Source organism: Drosophila obscura, unplaced genomic scaffold (assembly GCF_018151105.1).
Source record: "Drosophila obscura isolate BZ-5 IFL unplaced genomic scaffold, ASM1815110v1 contig_1, whole genome shotgun sequence".
In the NCBI taxonomy this organism is placed as follows: Eukaryota; Metazoa; Arthropoda; class Insecta; order Diptera; family Drosophilidae; genus Drosophila; species Drosophila obscura.
The window spans coordinates 1,634,247-1,653,809 of NW_024542679.1; the positions used below are offsets into that span (position 1 = coordinate 1,634,247).

At 43.8% G+C, this 19,563-nt stretch overlaps 1 protein-coding gene across 2 annotated transcripts in view; it reads left to right on the top strand.

Moving 5' to 3' along the window:
• LOC111069685 (talin-2) overlaps positions 1–19,563 on the top strand; it is a 32,268-nt gene that overhangs the window by 1,143 nt on the left and 11,562 nt on the right. For both annotated transcript variants that reach the window (XM_041594850.1, XM_022359847.2), the window contains exons 2-10: positions 9,231–9,470; positions 16,634–16,910; positions 16,988–17,386; positions 17,463–17,654; positions 17,718–17,796; positions 17,867–18,370; positions 18,434–18,522; positions 18,986–19,074; positions 19,414–19,530. In XM_041594850.1, coding sequence (XP_041450784.1) covers positions 16,775–16,910; positions 16,988–17,386; positions 17,463–17,654; positions 17,718–17,796; positions 17,867–18,370; positions 18,434–18,522; positions 18,986–19,074; positions 19,414–19,530 — 1,605 coding nt within the window. In that variant the 5' untranslated portion in view covers positions 9,231–9,470; positions 16,634–16,774. The remainder of the gene's footprint in view (positions 1–9,230; positions 9,471–16,633; positions 16,911–16,987; positions 17,387–17,462; positions 17,655–17,717; positions 17,797–17,866; positions 18,371–18,433; positions 18,523–18,985; positions 19,075–19,413; positions 19,531–19,563) is intronic.

The following is a 19,563-nucleotide window of genomic DNA, read 5'->3' on the forward strand; positions in this document are numbered from 1 at the left end:
GTTGCTGTTGTCATAAGTCATTGCAAGCGATCGTGCCAGGTTTCTCTTCTTAACTCCCTTACTGATTCAACGATTCCCCTGCCTATGCATTTGCCTTTGCTTTTGTGTGGTTTTCCTCACATTTTCTATACCGTTTGTTTGTTTGTTTGTTTGGCAAATTTCGCCCGTCGCTCCAATTCGTGGGGGCGTATTCTTTGTTGTTTATCCATTATCTAAAAATGTCAATGCTCGTTTACAAAATTTTTACTGCTCTCCGTTCGTAGTGTTCCTCTCCCTCTATCTGTATCTCTATGTCTCTTTCATTCGTTCGATTCGTTTGGGTCTCCGGCAAAGCTTTTGACCTTATTAGCGGTTTGGCTTTTGGAATGTCCGCCACATAAACACGCTTCGGAAACATAAAGAAATCGAAATCCAAGCTCATTTTCACTCCATGCTGTCTCTGTCTCTGCTGTGTGCTGTCTGCTGTCTGTGTGGGCAGTGCATCAGTGCTCCAACGAATATTCAATGTGGACGTGTGGATGGTTTTGTTTTGCATCCGCCATGCCCCAAAGTGGTGCCTGCTGCCTGCTGCCCCTGATCTGGCACTGGCTCTGATCTCTGCGTGTACATTCGGTTTTCGATATTGTGTGTATAAGCAACAATCCCCTCCTGCCATTGAGCAAGCGCCAATCTATCCGTAACTCGGTCACTTGGAAACGTTTGTGGGCAGTCCCCAGTCCCCCGATCCATTGGCCATTTGTGGGCTATCCCGCCGCCAGACAAGTGACTGCATTTTCCACTTGTACGAGTATTTTGTAGTCTCTGTTTTTGTTTCTTTTTGTTTTTTTTTTTCTTTTTTTGGATATTTGTGGTTGCTTTTTTATTAATTGAGCTGTATTTATTAATTGGTTTTTGTGCTATCGGGTAGGAGGTAGTAGTGGAAAAGGTCTCTCATTGAGTGCTGGACAGACAACTTTCGAAAGAGCGACACATCCCCATGTGCCAGGGATTTATTTTCATGGTTTAAACTTTAAAGATTATTTAATAATTTCGAAAAAATTTAATTAAAATGTTTTTAGCAAGCGTGCAATTTTTGAATCTTTCGATTGATTTTGATATGTTTATAATGAGAAATGCCAGCTAATTCGTTTTGACGTTGACTTACAGTAGGTGTGTTTTGGGAATTCAGGTCATTTCGAAGGTTTTGGCATTGTAGCGATCAAGATTTAACTCTCGAGTTGATCAGGGAAACAGTTTTCCACACTTTCCCTTGTTACTTCAGTAAGGGGAAAAATTCTGATGTTCTGTGACGGAATGCCATTAAATAAAAATTTATCTTTGATTCTCCCATAATTTTCCAACCAATTGTTACAAATTTCTATGCCCAAATGACAAGCTCAATTAAAGTAAATTAAGCAACAATATCAGAATTCAATGCAGAACAAAAACACCAACAACAGCTACAACAATAATTTCTGTGTGGCGGCAACTGAAAGAGAACAACAATAATAATAGTAATATAATGTCGAGCAGACGCGAACAGTGTAATAACAATTAAAAAAGTAAAAATAACAACTGGTGCCGCTCTATTTTTTCAACGCCTCAGCATTTTTCAATGGTTTTGTATTGCATTTGGACTGGGGGAGCTCCATAAACAGAAATGTACATGCATAAATGTGTACAGTAGTCTCTCTCTTTTATGGGCTAAAACTATTCATATTTAATTGGAAATATATGCTCCGTTTTGGGATGCACAAAACAATAATTTTTGGCAAGTTTAGACAAATTTAGCGGCAGCAAATCAATTTTCATTTGTTCTTATCTAATTCTCTGTAGTTTCCTGCTTTCGTAATTTCAAAATAATGTGGGACCACTGTACAGTGTACACCAAAACACACACATACACATAAATAATGTACATTTGTGTGTACGAGGTATGTAAGTTTTTAATGCCGCTTTCAAACTGCTGCCGCACACATGTTTCATCATCATCTTTCATTTCTTCTCTCTTTTGCACCGCAAGACGCGGAGCAACAACAAAAATGCTGAATAAACAAAGCGAGACAACACACAAATGAGTAAAGCAGAAGAAGAATAGTGGGAGGAGGAGTAGGAAGCAGAAGCAGAAGCAGATCGGCAGGCAGCAGAGCACTATTCCATATTGAGTTCGATTGGACCGAATTGGATGGGGGAGTTCGTTCGTTCTATCGTATTATGGAATAGTTTATTGTTTTGGAATGTTTTTTAATTACGCGGAACTCAAGTGGTGGTGCCGGAGGTAGTGCTTGCTGGAGGCGGAGGATGCTGGAAGTAAGATCTGAAGCAGTAGCAGAACACGACACACCACATCTGTGTGTGGTGGTTGGGCGATCGGAATTTTTGAGCATTGCCTTTTCGATTCGCGTTCCCATTACCCGTTTTTGCACGCACACTCATCGCGTTGACTCATCCGCACACCCATTAAGATTGAGAGGGAGGGTGTAGGGGCGTTGGGAGGTGACAGCGAGGACCCTTCTTGTTTACTATTAATGCTGATAAAGAATATGCATGTCTGCTGCCTGCTGCCATTCAGTTCTAAAAATAAACTCTGGAAAAACGAAGCGAGTATTGTCATTGTCCTCGTCATCGTCACCAGACGAGTATCTCCATACTCGTATTTGAATGCGAATGCGAATGTGCACACAAGATTTATGCAAAAATTAATTTCCAGTATCGACTACCGAAAGCATTGAGCGAGAAGAGTGGGGAGGGGTAAGTGAGGGAGCGGATGAGACAGAGGGTGTACCCTTCGGAAAGGGGTATTTATAACGTCGGAGAAGCTTTCTTGATTTCTTCAGACTTATTCTCCTTATTGCAGTAGAGATCACACAAATCGGAACCACATAAATCGGTTATTGAAATATATTATAATTTTATGCATTAGTATGTATTAATACCACATCTATCCATAGCGTCCATAGAAACGATCGATCTGCAAGGGTGAGCTAAGTTTCGACTGGCTTTCCTTTGGGGTTGGGTCCCCACCCGATCTGGTTGTCGCGTTTCTCTCTCTCTCTCTCTGTGGGTATCGTAAATCCCTGCTTGATTACGTCAGTAGTTCATTGATTTTCGTTTCGTTGTGTTGTGTTTTATATTCTTTTTGTATTGTTGTTTTGGTGGGCATGAGGGCAGCGCCAACACGCAGATAGGCACTTCATCAATCTGTCAGTATGTCAGCGAGTCCGAGAGTCAGCCAGTCGATTCGATGCGGTCAGTCGACATTTGTTAACCGATTTCCAGCGCTTTGGGGCTTGCGGTTTGCATCCTCCCGCACAGTATGTGGAAGTGGCAGTACCCTGAAAAGGGGTTAATGGCTACAAATCACAGGAAATATATCATTGAATGTGAGCGGATTATTGGCAGCTGCAATACCCTAATAATACCCTGTAGATACGCTTCATAAATAAATGGAAATATATGCAAATTCCTGGAAATCTGTGGCAAATTCCTTATAGCAAGGCGATACTGTGCTGGCCCCACATTCGTAGCATTCCATTCCCATCGCCAATTTGATTATCTGTGTGGATTTTTCCCCTTTTTTTTTTGTATGCCTTTCCCTTGGACTAGGCGGGAGATTGGCGTGTCCATTGGCAGTTATCGCTGAGCGCCGAGCGCTTGGCCTTGCCTTGCCTTGCAATTTATTTTCATCTATATCTGCTAAAGGGAAGTGTGGCGTTCGTGGAGGGATGGTGGGGCCTTCTCTCTTAATCAATGGAACTGCTTTGTATCTGTAGCTGTGTTCTGAGTTCTTTTCTTATTTGGTTTATGGATGCATTGGCATTCAAGTAGCAGTAGCCATTCCCCTCTCTCCCTCTCACAACGTCAATTCAGCTGCAAGTATACCGCCTCTCGGGGATGCCCCTGACTATACGCTATGTCTTTATATATACATACATATATTATATGTATTAAATAAACATACATACATACACATATGTACATATATTCATGTATGTATTTGTTTTTGTGGCACTGTCGCTGCTTTTGGCACTCACTTGTGCGAAAATCCATTGGAGCCCGACTGGCGGGAGCCTAATTTTTTGCCGTCTACGATTGACGCCGTCCGAGGAGCAGAGTGGCGCAGAGGAAGGAGGTGAACTGTGCGTGGAGGGGTTCCTTAAGTGGGCTGCAGCTGGGGGAGGGGCAGTGGGAATGGGAATGAGAGTCTTGGCATCCAATCATAAAATTGCTTGGCAATGTCTTTCGTATGTAGATGGAACGAAACGACGAACAAAGGACGGAAGGAAGCAAGCAAAGTCTATGGGGATGTGTGTTTGCAGGAAACGATGTGAAATTTCTAGAGGGAGGCACATACACTGTTTGCAATAAATATTCTGACAGGCCACACGTTTTAAAGAATTTTGTATAAAAAAGCAAAAAATGGTAGCTTGGCCCATATTCATATATTTCTTTATTCCTGCTTAAATCATGACATATGTAGATCGGTAGATAGAAGCTATAAAGCGCATGGAAAACATCCTCATAGAGGCAGAGATTTTATGAAGAAAATCCTGGAGCTACTTGGGATTACGAAAGTTACCAAAAGACTATAAAGACACGGTAATTTTATAGCCGTTCCTTAGATGAAAGACGAGACGAGGAATATCCCTACTTATCATGACAAATTAGTGTACGGATCTCATGTCACTGGGCATGCATTGTTACATCTGATAAGCAGCGTTAGCTAATTAGCTCACGATTCAAGGACACACACACACGCACACACACTCGTTGATAAAGGACTTTAATTGGAACATTGATACGTATCAGTTGGTTGACATAATTTGGCCACATTATGAGATATGCCACCACCTTGAGAGCCTTGAGGCTAATTGAAAATTACAGACCATCCCATTCATCCATTCCGTGAACAGAGAAGTGAGGAGAGAACCCTTCTCTCCAGGGGTTTCTCCCACGCCCGCACTTGATACGACGGCCTGCCTGACTGCCTGACTGCCTTCCTCCCCCTTTTCCTTTTGACGTCACTTGTGTCGATGTTCATTCGATTTGATTTGTTTGTTTGCCTTTTTCGAAACCCATGGAACCCCTGCATCACCCATCCTTTCTCTGCGTTTGTTCGTTTGTTTATTTATTGTGTATTTTGTTACTTTTAATGCATCTTTTATCTGGGATTTTGCCATCATCAACATCATTGGCTGGGCAGCATTTCCATTGTTGCTGATGATGATAGCGATACACAAATTTGTGCCCCATTGTTGGCGACCACACGGGACCGATGACAGACGGGAGATGGGAGAGGTTTCCCTGACGACGAACGGGATGTCTTGTTTACTCAAATTACAGCCATAGACGACGGACGAGGCCATCTCTGAGGTGGAATATTCGTACAGGGAAAGGGACTTCCCACAAGTCAAAACTGTGACCACTTGACCCCTTGAGCCTTGGATCAACTTTGCTGCTCTAGAAAGTCCTTTGTTTTCCGTAGAAGAATTGTTTATTGACGATCCATCGATCGCTTGATCGATCGTTTTCAAGCGGGAGTTGAATGCCCTCGAAAGCGCGAGAGAAGGGAACCCAGAGAAGGGAACGTGACTGTTGTCTATATGAGGTGCTAATGGACAAAAAGCAAACAATAAAAATCGCCAAATAAACATTATTTGTTTATTCGTTGTCCATCTTGTTCGTTTCGCTGAGAAAGAAACGCTGAGACTACTTGAATGTATAACTTTTGAAATGCGAGTGCGCAAGCCCTGGAATAGGCAAAAAATGAAATGATATTGCCGTTGAAATAAGTGAAAAGAAAGATTGGAGTAGAGTTCACGTAGTTCACGTTCACATAGTTCACGTAGTACCGTGCAAAAAAATCTCATAATTGTTTCTCCTAAATTTGGTTCAGCAAAGAATTCAAAAGAAACACACAAAACAAAAAATGTAAGCACTTTTTAGATGGCAATCATTAAACATAATCACAATCGCTAAATCATTTTTCGAGAAAATGTTACTGGATCGTGACATATTTGCCCAACGGCAACCACTGCTACTGCTTTGACTGCTCTTTCTTTTTTTTGACCATTCAGATCGTCTTTTTCCGCTGACATCAAATGTAAAATGATTCGCTCAGGCGGAACGGCCAACTAATCATCGCTGAGGTCTGGTCTCTGGTCTCAGGTCTAGCCATCTGTTGGACCTCTAACTGCAGTACATCGAAATACTCGAAAAAATTTTCAATTTCTATAAATTCTGCGATGACTCAGAGACTCAAATGGGCAGCACAAAAAATAATCAAATGAATGAGAATCATCATCATCTGAGGTACAGTGAAAGCTAGGCGGAGGCGCCTAGGAGAGCCTAGGGGAAATTCTGTTGTCTAACAAATGATCATTAAATAATATAATAATCCTGAAGATCGCCTCTAGCTACAGCTACTGAGAAAGATGCTGCGGTGTGGGATCATTCTTGGGCAGCGTTGGGCACTTTCTCTGTTGGGAGCAAGGACGTGTCATCTAGTAATTATGAGTGTCTCCGACTGGCGGAGATGCTGTAAAAGACATTTTTTGTCTGCCGGCATTTTCGAGGGATCTCAAATGTGCTGCGCCCCCGATCTGCTGCTCTGCCAAGTTCTATTTCCAGTGTGGCGTGGAAATCGTGTCAGAGAGATCGAAGGAGTAAGGGCGGAGGAGGGCAAACACTCTTGCTTTCTTTTCATTGATTTGTTGGTTCAGGGGAAAAGGCGGATCCAAAAGATTTTAGATGCTCTTCAAATGCGAGTAATGCTAATGCTTTGTTTACCTTGAAAAAAATCATAGTTCTCTCTCACGCTGATGCTGTGTATTTATAGCGCCCTGTATAGATATATATATATATATATGTATATGTATGTATATATGCAGATACGATATAGGATTGGGGCACAGATCCACATGAGAATGAGACGCGTATGAGAGGTGCAAAGGGGAGGTGTTTTTTGGAGGTCTGAAATGTTGTTTTGGTTTAATTAAAATGTGAAAATCCAAAAATCTAAAATCTGCTTTTGCTTTTATCGTAGAGGGAACTAATTTTACGCTTTGTGGAGGTTTTTTTTCACGCTACGCTGTGTATTTTTTTCAACAGTTTATTTAAATTTTTCTCCTCGCTTTCGCTCGTTGTTTTTGTTGTTTTTGTTTGGTTGTGATGTGATTTATGGCAGTGGAAGCTGATTTAAGCACTTGCATGTGTAGTAGTCAAAAATATCGTCATCGCAATATATGATGTATTATTCTGGATACATTTCTGTGTGGAATATACGGTCTGTGAGGTGATTTGTGTATATTTTAAAGCAAAATGTTCACATTTGTATGGGACGGGATTTAGAGACGGGACAGTATTTGTAATCGAAATTAATTTGTGATGTGATCAATGAGGTCTGTCTGTTATACTCATGAGGTAAAGTGAGGTGATGTTGATTTGATGATGAAAAATCCGGAATTAGCCTAATTTCTATACTAGCATTCCTCTGGCTTTTTGGTTGCATTTCTGCCTGGAATCTGCGCATAAAAGCTTCAACTTGATATCGCTTTTGCTATATTGAATACCTATTAAATTTTGAAAAAAGAGTGATAAATATTCTCTTCTGAATCAGGTTAAGAGATGTTCGCAGTTGAGTTTTTTTTTTAAATAGAATAACATACATATGTATGAATAAACTATTTATTTGTATAGCGATGTGTAATATAACTACTCCCCTTAACTATTATCTTAAAAAAGTGCCACCGAATCTATAGAATTTCGAAAATTCCTTAGATAAGATGCATTGATAAAAGATCTCAAGTAGAAACTTACATTACCCGTATTACTTATGAGGATTATATCAGAGATTTCTTTTAATTTCTAGATTTATGAACGGCTTAGATATGTGTACATATATAGTACGTGAGAGATGGTGGATCCCTCGGTCCCTCCACACGAGACTTTCCACACAATTCCTCGAGAGATGATCTCTCTGTTTCTCTCTCTCTCTCTGTGTTTCTGTTTCTGTTTAGTTCAGTGAACTCTCTGCTTTCTGTGTGTGAAATGTGACCAAGTGTCCCTGGTTGTTCTTTGTTGTCGTCTGTCTTAGCCATAAACCACACCTCCGGGAACTGCGGGAACCCTTCTTCCACCAGTGGCTGCTCCCATTTATGGGCGACTGAAACGAGTGGAACGTGCCTCTGGTCGAGTGAGCGAGCCATGCGAGCGGGCACCACCTCTGAGCGAATGCGAGTGCGAGTATCTCTGTGTGGCAGAGAGCCGACATCTGGCCACATGTCAGAATCGTGCCAAGGTCTCCGATTGTGTTCTCTATAACTACGTGACGTTATCGTTTTGTAATTTTGATTGCTACGCGAAAGAGCATGCAACATGGAACATGGGAGTGCGAGTATTTATGCGACGAGATATAGACCCAATCAGCCGACGACCCACTAAGGCAGAAACTTGTTCAACGACGCCCACACGCTCCCCCCACGCTCCCCTTTGAAAGACGCCTACAACTATCGCAGTTTCGCTTTCATTGGCAGAGAGAGAGAGAGAGAGAGGGAACTGAGGATCGAGCACACACCCGTGCAAGTTTTTCTCTAAGGCAGGCACCTGCAAAAAGAGAGAACGGAAGAGACAGATAGCGAGGGAGAGAGGGGAGCCGCATTCCATTCATTGCTGGAGCCACTCTTTCGCTCTCATTCTTGCTTATGATCCCTCTCCAGCAGCAATCTCTCTCCCCCATTGCTGCAGTGCTGCACTGCTTTGGGGGCCTTGCAGCACTTTGGGTGTTGATTGATATTTTTGTTGTTTCTTCAAACAAAAGTCTGCTAATGGAAAAGTCTGGTGGCAGGCAGAGGCAGCATTCCTTACGAATGGATCTATGGGTCTGATGCTGCGTCTGTCTGCTGTTGCTGTGGCTGTGGCTGGCATTGGTGGCATTAACCGCAATGCCAGCATCCAATATGCAGCATCCAAGAGCCATATATGTGCAATGCATGCCCCATGTTCAGCAGTGCCTCCTCTCGCCTCTCAGCCTGCCTCTTTGCCACCTCCTTTGAGGTCGACTCGTGGCTAATATGGAAAATGAAAACAGGAAAAATGCTTAGTGCGTTTTCAGTTTTCTGCTTACTGTTTAGCAGTGTGGAGTGTAATCGTATCCTCCATCTATCTATCTATTTATCTGCCTCTTTGTGTCTGTTGCAGTTGTTGCATCGATTTTTTAATCGTTTTCTCTCTCTCTGATCTTTTATTCACAGATTTTTCTACACACGACAACCGCAACAACTGCAACGAAGTAACAAACAAACAACGACAACAACAACAGCAACACTTAACCACGCACCACTAATACATATATATACATATAGAAAACCGACCAGCTTCAGTTAGATATTATTTCCTTCTGCAACCGAGAAAAGAATCAACTGAACACCGAATCGGAGATCACATTAGCCAAGATTTCGAACAGCGGCTGAGAACGAGAACGAAAACGAAAGGTGAGTGCTAAAAGGTGCTAAAAGTATTTTATATTTACAAGTATTTGCATTCAATTATCACAAACTTTGGGCTGCGGAATGCCAACTGGTTTTTTAGATGTGAAAAAAACACCAAATGTGTGAAGGTTACGATGGGGAATATATTTTGGGAAGGTTTTTGCAAGCCTGCAAGTATCACGGTAGCAAAACTTTAATGTTTATATTCTCCCATAAGAAATTTCTCTCTGTCGACTATAACAATGGAGAAGATCTATTTAGGGGATCGTCCAACAATCATCTATCTATAAACTAAAGAGGTTAAAAATAACTTGAACCTAGGGATGTGTTATTTCTTTGTTCTTTATTAGTCAGAAATTGCTTTTTATCATTCTTAGAAATGCAACAACTTTACGACTCGCATGCAGATTGAAGTCAGCTCTGAGGAAGTCTAGAATGGAACTTATTCAATTTCCTTCCACTGCATTACTGTCATAAATTCCTTTGACAGCTTGGAATGGAATGGCGAATTTTTCAAAGGGTTTGATTCATCATTGAACGAAATTAATGAATAGCTTGCCGCCAACGAATTCCAAGTTCCCAGAAATATAGTATGTGAACGTAATTGAGAGGAAAACCTCTTACATTTACACAAGAAATGCTATGGAGAATGACAGAGTTTATTGGAAAATAGAGAATATATCTATATACTTTAAAGGATACTAATTGAGTAAAACTTTTAATTGTATCCGTTTATAGTAAAATAATCTTATTTCTTGGTGGAGTTTTCTTTCAATGGTGAATTTCCTCAATGATAAAGTGAATCGAATTCTACGTAACTACATACATACATAAGAACATTGTCTTAACATTGTTGAACAACTACTATCAACTACCTCTATTAATTTATGAGCTATTACTTTTTTTTTAGAACCAATCGTCAGTGCTGTCCCTCAGTGCTATCAAACAAAGTGTTATCGCTATTATACTGAAACTAAAGCTTCTGCGATTGTAAATGATTTCAGTTCAATGGAATGGAAGTTCTGTTAGCAATTTATCAGGAGTTTTCCCATTAAGTCAGATATTTTCAAATAATGTTTGCACCTCCTAAGAATATCTCTTATTTTTGTGTGTGTTTCACAATGAATATATCTATGTATGTAGCTCGCAAATATCCAATCTATTTTGTGCTGCTCTCAAATGTTTATGCCTTTCCCTGACTGAGCTGCCAGGAGAAATCCCTTGTATCTGGGCAATTCCCACAATTTTTTCCCCACTTAACAAACAGAAATAAAAACTGTGCAAATTACATAAAAAGGCTCCACATTGGCGGCCACAACCCTGGCATTCTGTTATCCTTGCCATAGAGGGGGGACCACGTGGCAGGAGGAAAAGCAATCAGGGGGGCTGGTGTGGCATCCACAGCGAAGGAGTAAACGTGTTCCGAGACCCGACACAAGTGAAAACTGTGCAGATTCCTTGGCTGCCGCTGCTGCTGCCGCAACGGGACTCCTACGCAGGACCCCACACGCGCAACAAACACCGTTATATGGCCCCCAGACAAAATGGTGGCTTTGGCGCCAGAATGTCGCGCCAGTGGAGCTTATTTTTTGTTGTTGTTTCCTCTCGTTTCTTCTTCGTTTTATATGCGAGTTTTTGCGATTGCACAGATAAGTGAACAGAGTGGGGTGGCGGGCAGAGAGTGGGTGGGCGAGTACAGTGTCTGCCATTTGTATGTGTTTACTCAGAGATTTGTTGCATACTTTCCAGGGCTCGTGGCACATCTGACAATTAATCACAGAGAGAAAATCAACTAATTAAAAGCAAAAACCAAAAGAAAATACAGAAATAAAGCGAGAGATCTCCCGCTGCTGCTGCTGTCCGATTTTCCCCCAGTTCAATCAGATATATCCCCCCCCCCCACGCCGATATGTCCCAAAGCATTATTCATTTTGCATGCTTCCCCCCTTCAGATTCGTGTGGCGGGGAGGGGTGGCACAAAAAACACGTTAGTAAATGGAAAACAACAGCAAGACAATGTTTTTTTGGGCAATGTACATAAGGCGAAGAAAGCGAAGTTCAGCCATTGGTGGTCCACCGGGCCACCCATTGGGCGAACGAAAGAGTGGAGGATGAGGAGGAGGAGGAGGGTGGACAGAGCGGACAGAGCTCTGCTCTGTTGGTGGTGGGTTGTAACATAAAAACCCAAAAACTAAAGTGAAAATAAAAAGCCAAAATGCTGAGCCACCACCCCATCCAACAGCGCCTGCTGCCTCCCTGCTAGAAGTCATCCTGCTGACTGCTGCCTCCTGCCTCCTGTCTCCCTTTTAGGCAATTTTTACGATCTCATCGATGTGCGCACTCCTCACACATGTGCAGAGACAAAGACATCCTTTTCCAGCGCCCGGGACACATGCCATTTCACACACAGCAGCAACAGCAGAGGCGGCAGCAGCAGCAGCATCCAGCAGCAGAGGCAGAGGCAGCAGCCGAAGCTTGTGGTCCTGTTTGGACTCCTGGAGCATGCGCTTCTATCATCTGGTCGCTGGCGACGCTGCGTCGCCACTCTGGCGGTGGATTCACACAACGCTTACGACTTGTGGAATGAATGATGTCTGCATCAGAAGCTCACGATGTGTCGCCGGCATAGCACATCATTCTAGGCCTAGCCGCTGATCGGGCAGCACATGCCACACTCTGCCCCCACGGCACAGCCAGCAGACTGCAGACTTCACACACTTCAAATAAAAGTTAAAGTTGCGCGTTTTTTAAACCGTTCAGTGCCTGGATCAGATCTGATTTGTTAAATTCTCGTTAAGTTTTTGCTCACCAGCGGACAAGTGCCTTTTTATACCGTTGCGGTTGCTTGTTTTTACTCGTCATAGTAGACCGTGCCTTAAATAATATTAATATTAATGTTAATATAATAATTATACGTTGTCGTTGTTTGTCGTCGAGTGCCTTTGAACCAAGAGAGATACTTTACTTATTTATATAGACTCTAAGTGGGCCGTAGGACCAACAAACAAAACAAAAACAAACAAACTCTGCCACTAATTTGCCTTAGAACACACACAAAAAAAAAGAACAGAAATTTGTTATAAAATCTTACACGTTTTTAAAGATATATACACAAACTCACACACACATACACGCACACAAATCTATTATTATATACACGATATACACGAAACGAAAGTATTGCCTTTAGAAAAGTAAATTTTAAAACGTTATTTGTTAAAGAAAGAAACGAAAATGCTGAAGAGATCCCCCGCCCTCAAAATTGTTAGCAGTTTTTGCCATATTCTTTTGTGTTGAGTATTTTTAAATAATTATTCAGTTTTCGGTTCCGTACAATTTCTTGTACAAAAAACGGTAGAGGACGCGCTCCTCCGTGCCGACGCTCCGTTTCCAAATAACACCACAAACGTGCCTCAGCTCGTCGAGCAGCTCGTGCCCCCGTAGGAGTCGCAGGACTCTGTCGTCGGCCGTCAGAACTGCCGTCGCAGTCAACGATTTTTAAAATCTCCCCGAACCCCAAAAAAAACAAAACAAAAACAACCCAAAAAAAAAACCCCCCACACCGTTACGCCCTTTGATCGAAGAAGATCTTTTAACACCAAAAAACAAAAACACTTAAACACACACGAAAAACATAAAACATACAACATACAACACAAACAACAAACAAAAATACACCTAACGCCCGTGCGTGCCTTTACATAAGAATTAAGCCCGTAACCGTTAATCTAACACTAAGCCCCGTGCCTTAACGTTTTTCAATATTCGTATTGAACGGAAGTAAAACACACTAACTACACTATATACCACGATGAGTTTTACACGATGTGCGAAAAGTAAGTAAAATATACAGAAGATAGAGAATCACTCGTAGAAGAAAGACTAAAGCGGAAGACTTATGATTTGGATGCATTGAGTTTCATGTGTTTCATTTTCTCACATCTCCAAAATAATTGAAAATAATTTTAAAAGTGTGCTAAGATTTATCTATGAAGATGTTTCCTCGTTCTCGTTTTGTGGAATTATTTTGATAGATTCCAATTGGGCTTAAAAGTCTCCAATACCAAGAATCCATTAGGAATTCGGAGGTGTTGGTTGGTTCCACTCGTAACGAATTAATCTAAACCTTCCACGAGGGGCATACCCTGTGGAACAGTTGAACAAAAGCCTTACCAGAAATCTGTACTCCACCGAATTCGATAGACCAAAAGGCATGAGCAATTTCACTTTGGATCCACCCCCTCCACATCCAATTAATTAGTGGAATATCGTAGGAAAAACGTAGCTGGCAGTAAATTACATCCATTAGCAGCACAGTGTGACTTCTGGGTGGAAAGTGGCTGCCAATTAGTGGCTCCGCTTCGACTTCGACTCCACCTCTGACTCCTGGCTTGGGGGGGTACCATTTGCATTTGAATGTGGTGTCGGTTGGGGGCCCAGCTGTGGCTAAGGTGGAGGCGGAGTAGTAGTAGGAGGCGGACTCTGTGGCACACTGTGGCGCCCACTGTGAAAATTCGTGTGTGCCGCGGGGAAAATTCGCTTTGTGCCCCTCCACCCACTCTTCCATTCCCAGAGTTTGCACTAAAATTAACGAATACTTTCTTGTTATTATTATGTTTTATTGGCCATCTATTATTTCGGCTTGGTGCTTGGGGGAGGAATCAGGAAAACTACATAGGCAATGCGATACTCTCTATATTTTTTGAAGAGATCTTTTCTGCCATTGAATGATGGCTTTTCATTTTTGTATTTTCGTATTGTTTGTCTTTGAGCTCTGAGTGAAATCCATCCATGCAAAGTCCACACAATTGTCGTGCATCCATTTTCCCTGACTGTCACACTGACAGTTTTCCTCCTCCTACCCCTGCTTTGGGGAGGATGATGTCCTGTTGGTTGTTTTCCCTGGCCGCATGTCAGGACATGCCATTAATTGAATTCATGAACTCAGAGTATCGCATTACGTTATCCTTATAGTAGTGAATGGAAATAAAATTGTGTATGTAATGTGCTATTTTTTCTTCGGTTAAATTACATTTGGGGTAATTTTCAAACTGATTTCTTGTTTTTAAGGCGATTCCTGTGGTTTTCTAGCCACAAATCAATGTTTTAATAGTGTATACACTTTATCCTTTAAAGAGTAATATGTCCACAAAGTGGAAGGAATAACACAATAAATCATCAGAAAAATACTTTATAATTCTAGAAAATATTAAACTAGCTAAAATCTATATTAGAATCAAGTAAATTTCTATTTACAATTAACGGTGAACGGTTGGCAAATTTGTTCCATTCCGAGCTTAACATAATACATTTTCCAGCATTAATGAATTTTCCTTGCGTTGTCATTTGACATTTGCGTTGCCCTGACACAAATTTTGAAGTCCTGCGCACAAACCTTCCCCTAGAACCTGTCGTCCTGTCGCGCAGTGCAGCTCCGGAGCCGCCGGCGGATTAGATTACGCAGTGGCTGACAGCCTCCCCTTCGTCTACCTCCTCGGAGTCCGCTTAGGCTGCGCAGAACGCTGGACACTTTGCCGGGTGGCGCCACTCAGGCGCATTGCAGTCTACACACACAGCCAAACCGTGGGAGAGAAAGAGAGGAGAGAGCGTAAGAGATAACTCACCACTTGGGGTGGCGGAGAAGGGTGACTTTTGGCGTGACGGCTGCACCCTTTGAGCCAGCTTCGCCTCTCTTACTGTTACTCTTACTTACTCTCCGGAAAGCACTGCGCAGGCGTTGTGCTTTCTCCCGCTCGCGCTCTCTCTCTCTCTCCCCTGCTGCTTCTCTGCGACTGGAACCACCCTCCACCAGACAGACAATAAATACGGTTAACGCTTAACGGGATGCTGACGTTGCCGTTACACACGGCACAGCACAGCATCCCATCTCATCCCCCTAGCGGGGCGACTGGTCCATCGCGTGGCAATGGCTGGATGATGATTCAGTTACGTGCCACATTTTGTGGCCAGCAGACGTGCATCTCTCCCGAGGAGCTACAGCCACAGCCACAGCCACAGCAACTGCTATTCCGCCCCCGGAAAGCCAAGCAAGCAGCAGCAGCAGCCGCCGCCATATGGAACAGGCGTCGTCCTGCCCCGTTATAAAAAGTAAATGTCCCAGTGTGTGTGTGTGTGTGCCGTATCAGTGTCCTCTCTGTGTGTCCCTCTGTGTGCGTGTTTGTCGTCTGCCGGATATTTCAAGTGCTTCCGGAAAACGGGTTTGAAAAACAAAGCGAAGAAAACCAGCAACAAAACATTTGTGTAAATTATTGATTATTTCGCATAAGAAAAAATCAAAAGAGAGGCAGGCAAAAAAAACCATCCCAAAGTGTGACACAGTTTGAGAGCAGCAGCAGCAGCAGCAGGATCGAAAAGCAGGCGACAGAAAATCAATTACAGCAATAGGCGTATGAGGGATGGCGACACGGCAGAAGGAGAAGAAAAAGAAGGACAAGGCAAACTTAGCTCACAAAAAAAAAAAACAGAAATAAAACCAAAAACGACAAACGTTGGCAGCGGCGTTGGCGTTGGCGTTTGGGCATAATGACAAGCAGGCAGCAAAAAGAGAAGAGAGCGCGACCAGAAGCAGGAGGAGAGGAGAGAAGCTAGAGGGCAGTGGCGTAGTCAGTGCCGGATTGGGGTGTGGGGGTTAGATGGCCTAACTAACCCTAAGCTCCCCCCAGCAGCCGCACAACTACACTTCACAATAGGCCTGCGACCGGGCCTTTGATTTGGCAAACAGAAGTGTCCTGTGTGCTCGTCCCCTTTGCTGCCACTGTCACTGCCTCTCTCTCTCTGCTCTTTGTGAGAGCGAGTGTGTGCGAGTGTGTGTGTGTGTGTGTGTGTGTGTGTGTGTGTTTGGGCAGAAGATTTTCATCAGCAATTTTATCGGTCGTCTGCGTTTTTGGGTGGTGGCTGGCAGTGCCCTCATCCGGCAAACACACAGCCCCTGCCCTTGCCAGTGCTACTGCCCCCTGCCTTCCTGCGTATCTCTTTGTTGCCTTTGGGGGTGGTTTCGGGTTTCGGGTTTCTGGCTTCTGGTTTTGGGCTTTTCTTCTGATTTCCACTTTCGGCTTTCACTGATTTTCTTTTATTTTTTTTTGTGTGTCACTAAACATAATTCTAATGCTCTTTCCCTTCTCGCCTTCTCGCCCTTTTTTCTGCAGTGCCTTTTGCATTTTCCGCATCCCACAACAAACTAAGCCTAAGAAAGAGACGACGACGAGGCGGAGCAGAAGGAGAAGAACAAACAGAAGGAGAACGAGAAGAACGAAGACGAGTGCGAGTGCGAGGAGTGCGCCAGAAAAATGTCCACACTATCGCTGCGCATCCAGCTGGAAGGCGGTCGTGTGACCAAGACGATCCAATTCCAACCAAACACCACAGTCTTCGATGCCTGCAAGATCATCCGTGATAAGTTTGCCGAGGCAGTGCAAGGACAACGTAAGCGAAGAACCATCTCTGATAACCCTCTGATAACCCTGCGAGTCGCCCAAACTAAATTTGTGCCATTTTTGCAGCCAGCGAATATGGCCTGTTCATTTCGGACGAGCAGAACCAGCAGGGCGTGTGGCTGGAGGCGGGTCGCACCCTCGGCTACTACATCCTGCACAACCAGGACACGCTGGAGTACCGCCGCAAGCTGCGCACCCTGCGCGTCCGCATGCTGGATGGAGCCGTGAAGACCATTCTCGTGGACGACTCCCAGCCGGTGTCGCAGCTGATGGTCGTCGTTTGCACGAAGATCGGGATCACCAATCACGAGGAGTACGGCCTGGTGCGCGAGGACAATGAGGCGCAGAACGAGAATCTGCCGGACAACAAGTTCGGAACGTTGACCCTCAAGCGCAAGATCATGGAGAAGGATCGCGATGCCAAAATGGAGAGTCTCCGCAAGAAGCTCAAAACGGATGATGAGAGTGAGTCTCCCCCTTCCAAAAATAGACCCTGGCTCCGCCACAGTAGATATTCATATTGATTCTCTCTCTCTTCCAGTGAACTGGGTGGATGTGAGCCGCACCTTGCGGGAGCAGGGCATTGATGAGGCCGAAACGGTTCTGTTGCGCCGTCGGTTCTTCTTCTCCGATCAGAACATCGATTCGCGGGACCCCGTGCAGCTGAATCTGCTCTATGTGCAGGCCAGAGATGCCATTCTAGATGGCACGCATCCCGTCACCCAGGAGAAGGGTAGGTCTACAGCTCCATGGCTACCCAATGAATCTCTTTTAATGCCCCAATTCCTTTGCTTAGCTTGCGAATTCGCTGGCATCCAAGTGCACATACAATTCGGACCGCATAACGAGGCCAAGCACAAGCCCGGATTCCTAGAGTAAGTCCCCTCCTGTCCCGGCCATACAGAGAGCCATCCATTAATTTCGTATTTTAATTTCACTTGACAGCTTGAAGGACTTTCTGCCTCAGTCGTATGTGCGCGTCAAGGGCATCGAAAAGAAAGTGTTTGTGGAGCATAAAAAGCAATCGGACTTCTCCGAAATCGATGCCAAAGTCCTGTACACCAAGACGGCCCGGGAGCTGCCCACCTATGGCACGACCTTCTTTCTGGTCAAGGAGAAGATGAACGGCAAGAACAAGCTGGTGCCACGCCTGCTGGGCGTCACCAAGGACTCGGTGCTGCGGCTGGACGAGCGCACCAAGGAGATTCTCATCTCGTGGCCCCTCACCACAGTCCGTCGCTGGGGCGCCTCGCCGAACACCTTCACCCTGGACTTTGGCGACTATGCCAATCAATACTACTCCGTGCAGACCACGGAGGCCGAGCAGATTGTCCAACTGATTGCCGGCTACATTGACATCATCCTGAAGAAGAAGCAGACCAAGGATCACTTTGGCATCGAGGGTGACGAGGGCTCCACCATGGTGGAGGAGTCTGTGGCCCCATCAAAGTATGTTCATTGATTGCATGACTCAAAATTCGATCCATCTAAATGTGGCTTTACTCTGTCTAGGGCCACCTTCCTGCAACACGAAACGAACCGCGTGGAGCAGCTCAATGTCGAGAGCTTGGCCCATCCGGGCATTATGCGTCCCTATGACGGTAAGTGCTCTCTGACCTTTGCTTGACTTTGCACTCGTGCTTGAGCTTGAGCTTTTTATGATTTCAATTTTGATCTGATATATTCTGACTATTCAGACTTAAATTGTTGCTTGATTTTTTGAGGATTGCCCAGATGCTAAAGTAAAATGAAAACTAAAGTAAAAAGTAGTAAAAAAATATAATTTTGATTATGGGTTTCCATTATATTTCCAAGGCAGACTTTCTTTTCTTAATCAGTTGATTATTCAGACCAATTTAAATGTTATATGGATGAAACTTTATTGATTTCTACTTCCTCTACCATAAGTAATCAACGATAATTAAGTCATCGATAATTAATCGATACCACAGCATAGTTATCGGTTTGCTTGCTTTTATTTGCATTTCTTTTGTGTATGCTAAAATTTTAATTTGTAATTTTTTTGTACCACCCCCCGGAATCCCCACACGATTCAATTTGTAGGCGAGCGTTCGTTCACGCAGAACGAGGTGCAGACCGTACAGTATGGCGCCTTCGTTGGTCAGGTGAACCACGCCCACCAGCCCCCGACGGTAAGTAGGAGTGCCCCCGTTCCCCCGATCTCCACTCACCCACTCGTCACTCGTCAATTATTACTTTTGGTTTCATGCGCTTTTCTCTTGAGTTGCCACCTGCACATAAAATACGTACCAGATCTCCATAATCAAGACCTAATCATCCCACAGATACTAAAAACACAATAAAAACTAACATTAAAAATTAAACATTTCTCTGACATGCTGCAAAATCTCTGAATATCAAAGAAAGTGGCGATCAAAAGTTTCCCAAAGTATGGAATCCCGTGGGAGTCTGCTTTCAGTTCAGATACTAATCGATCCCTTCCGCTTTTCGCTTTCCATCTCCTGCTCTAGACTAAGGAAGTTCGGATTAGTTCTGTGAATCTAACGGAGCCGCAAAGGGCGCTGCTGGGCTACATATCCGCTGGCCAGGATGTCTTGATACGCGCCGACGAGGAGCTGCGCACAAAGGTGAGCCACACAGTCAGTGCCAAAGGGAAATGG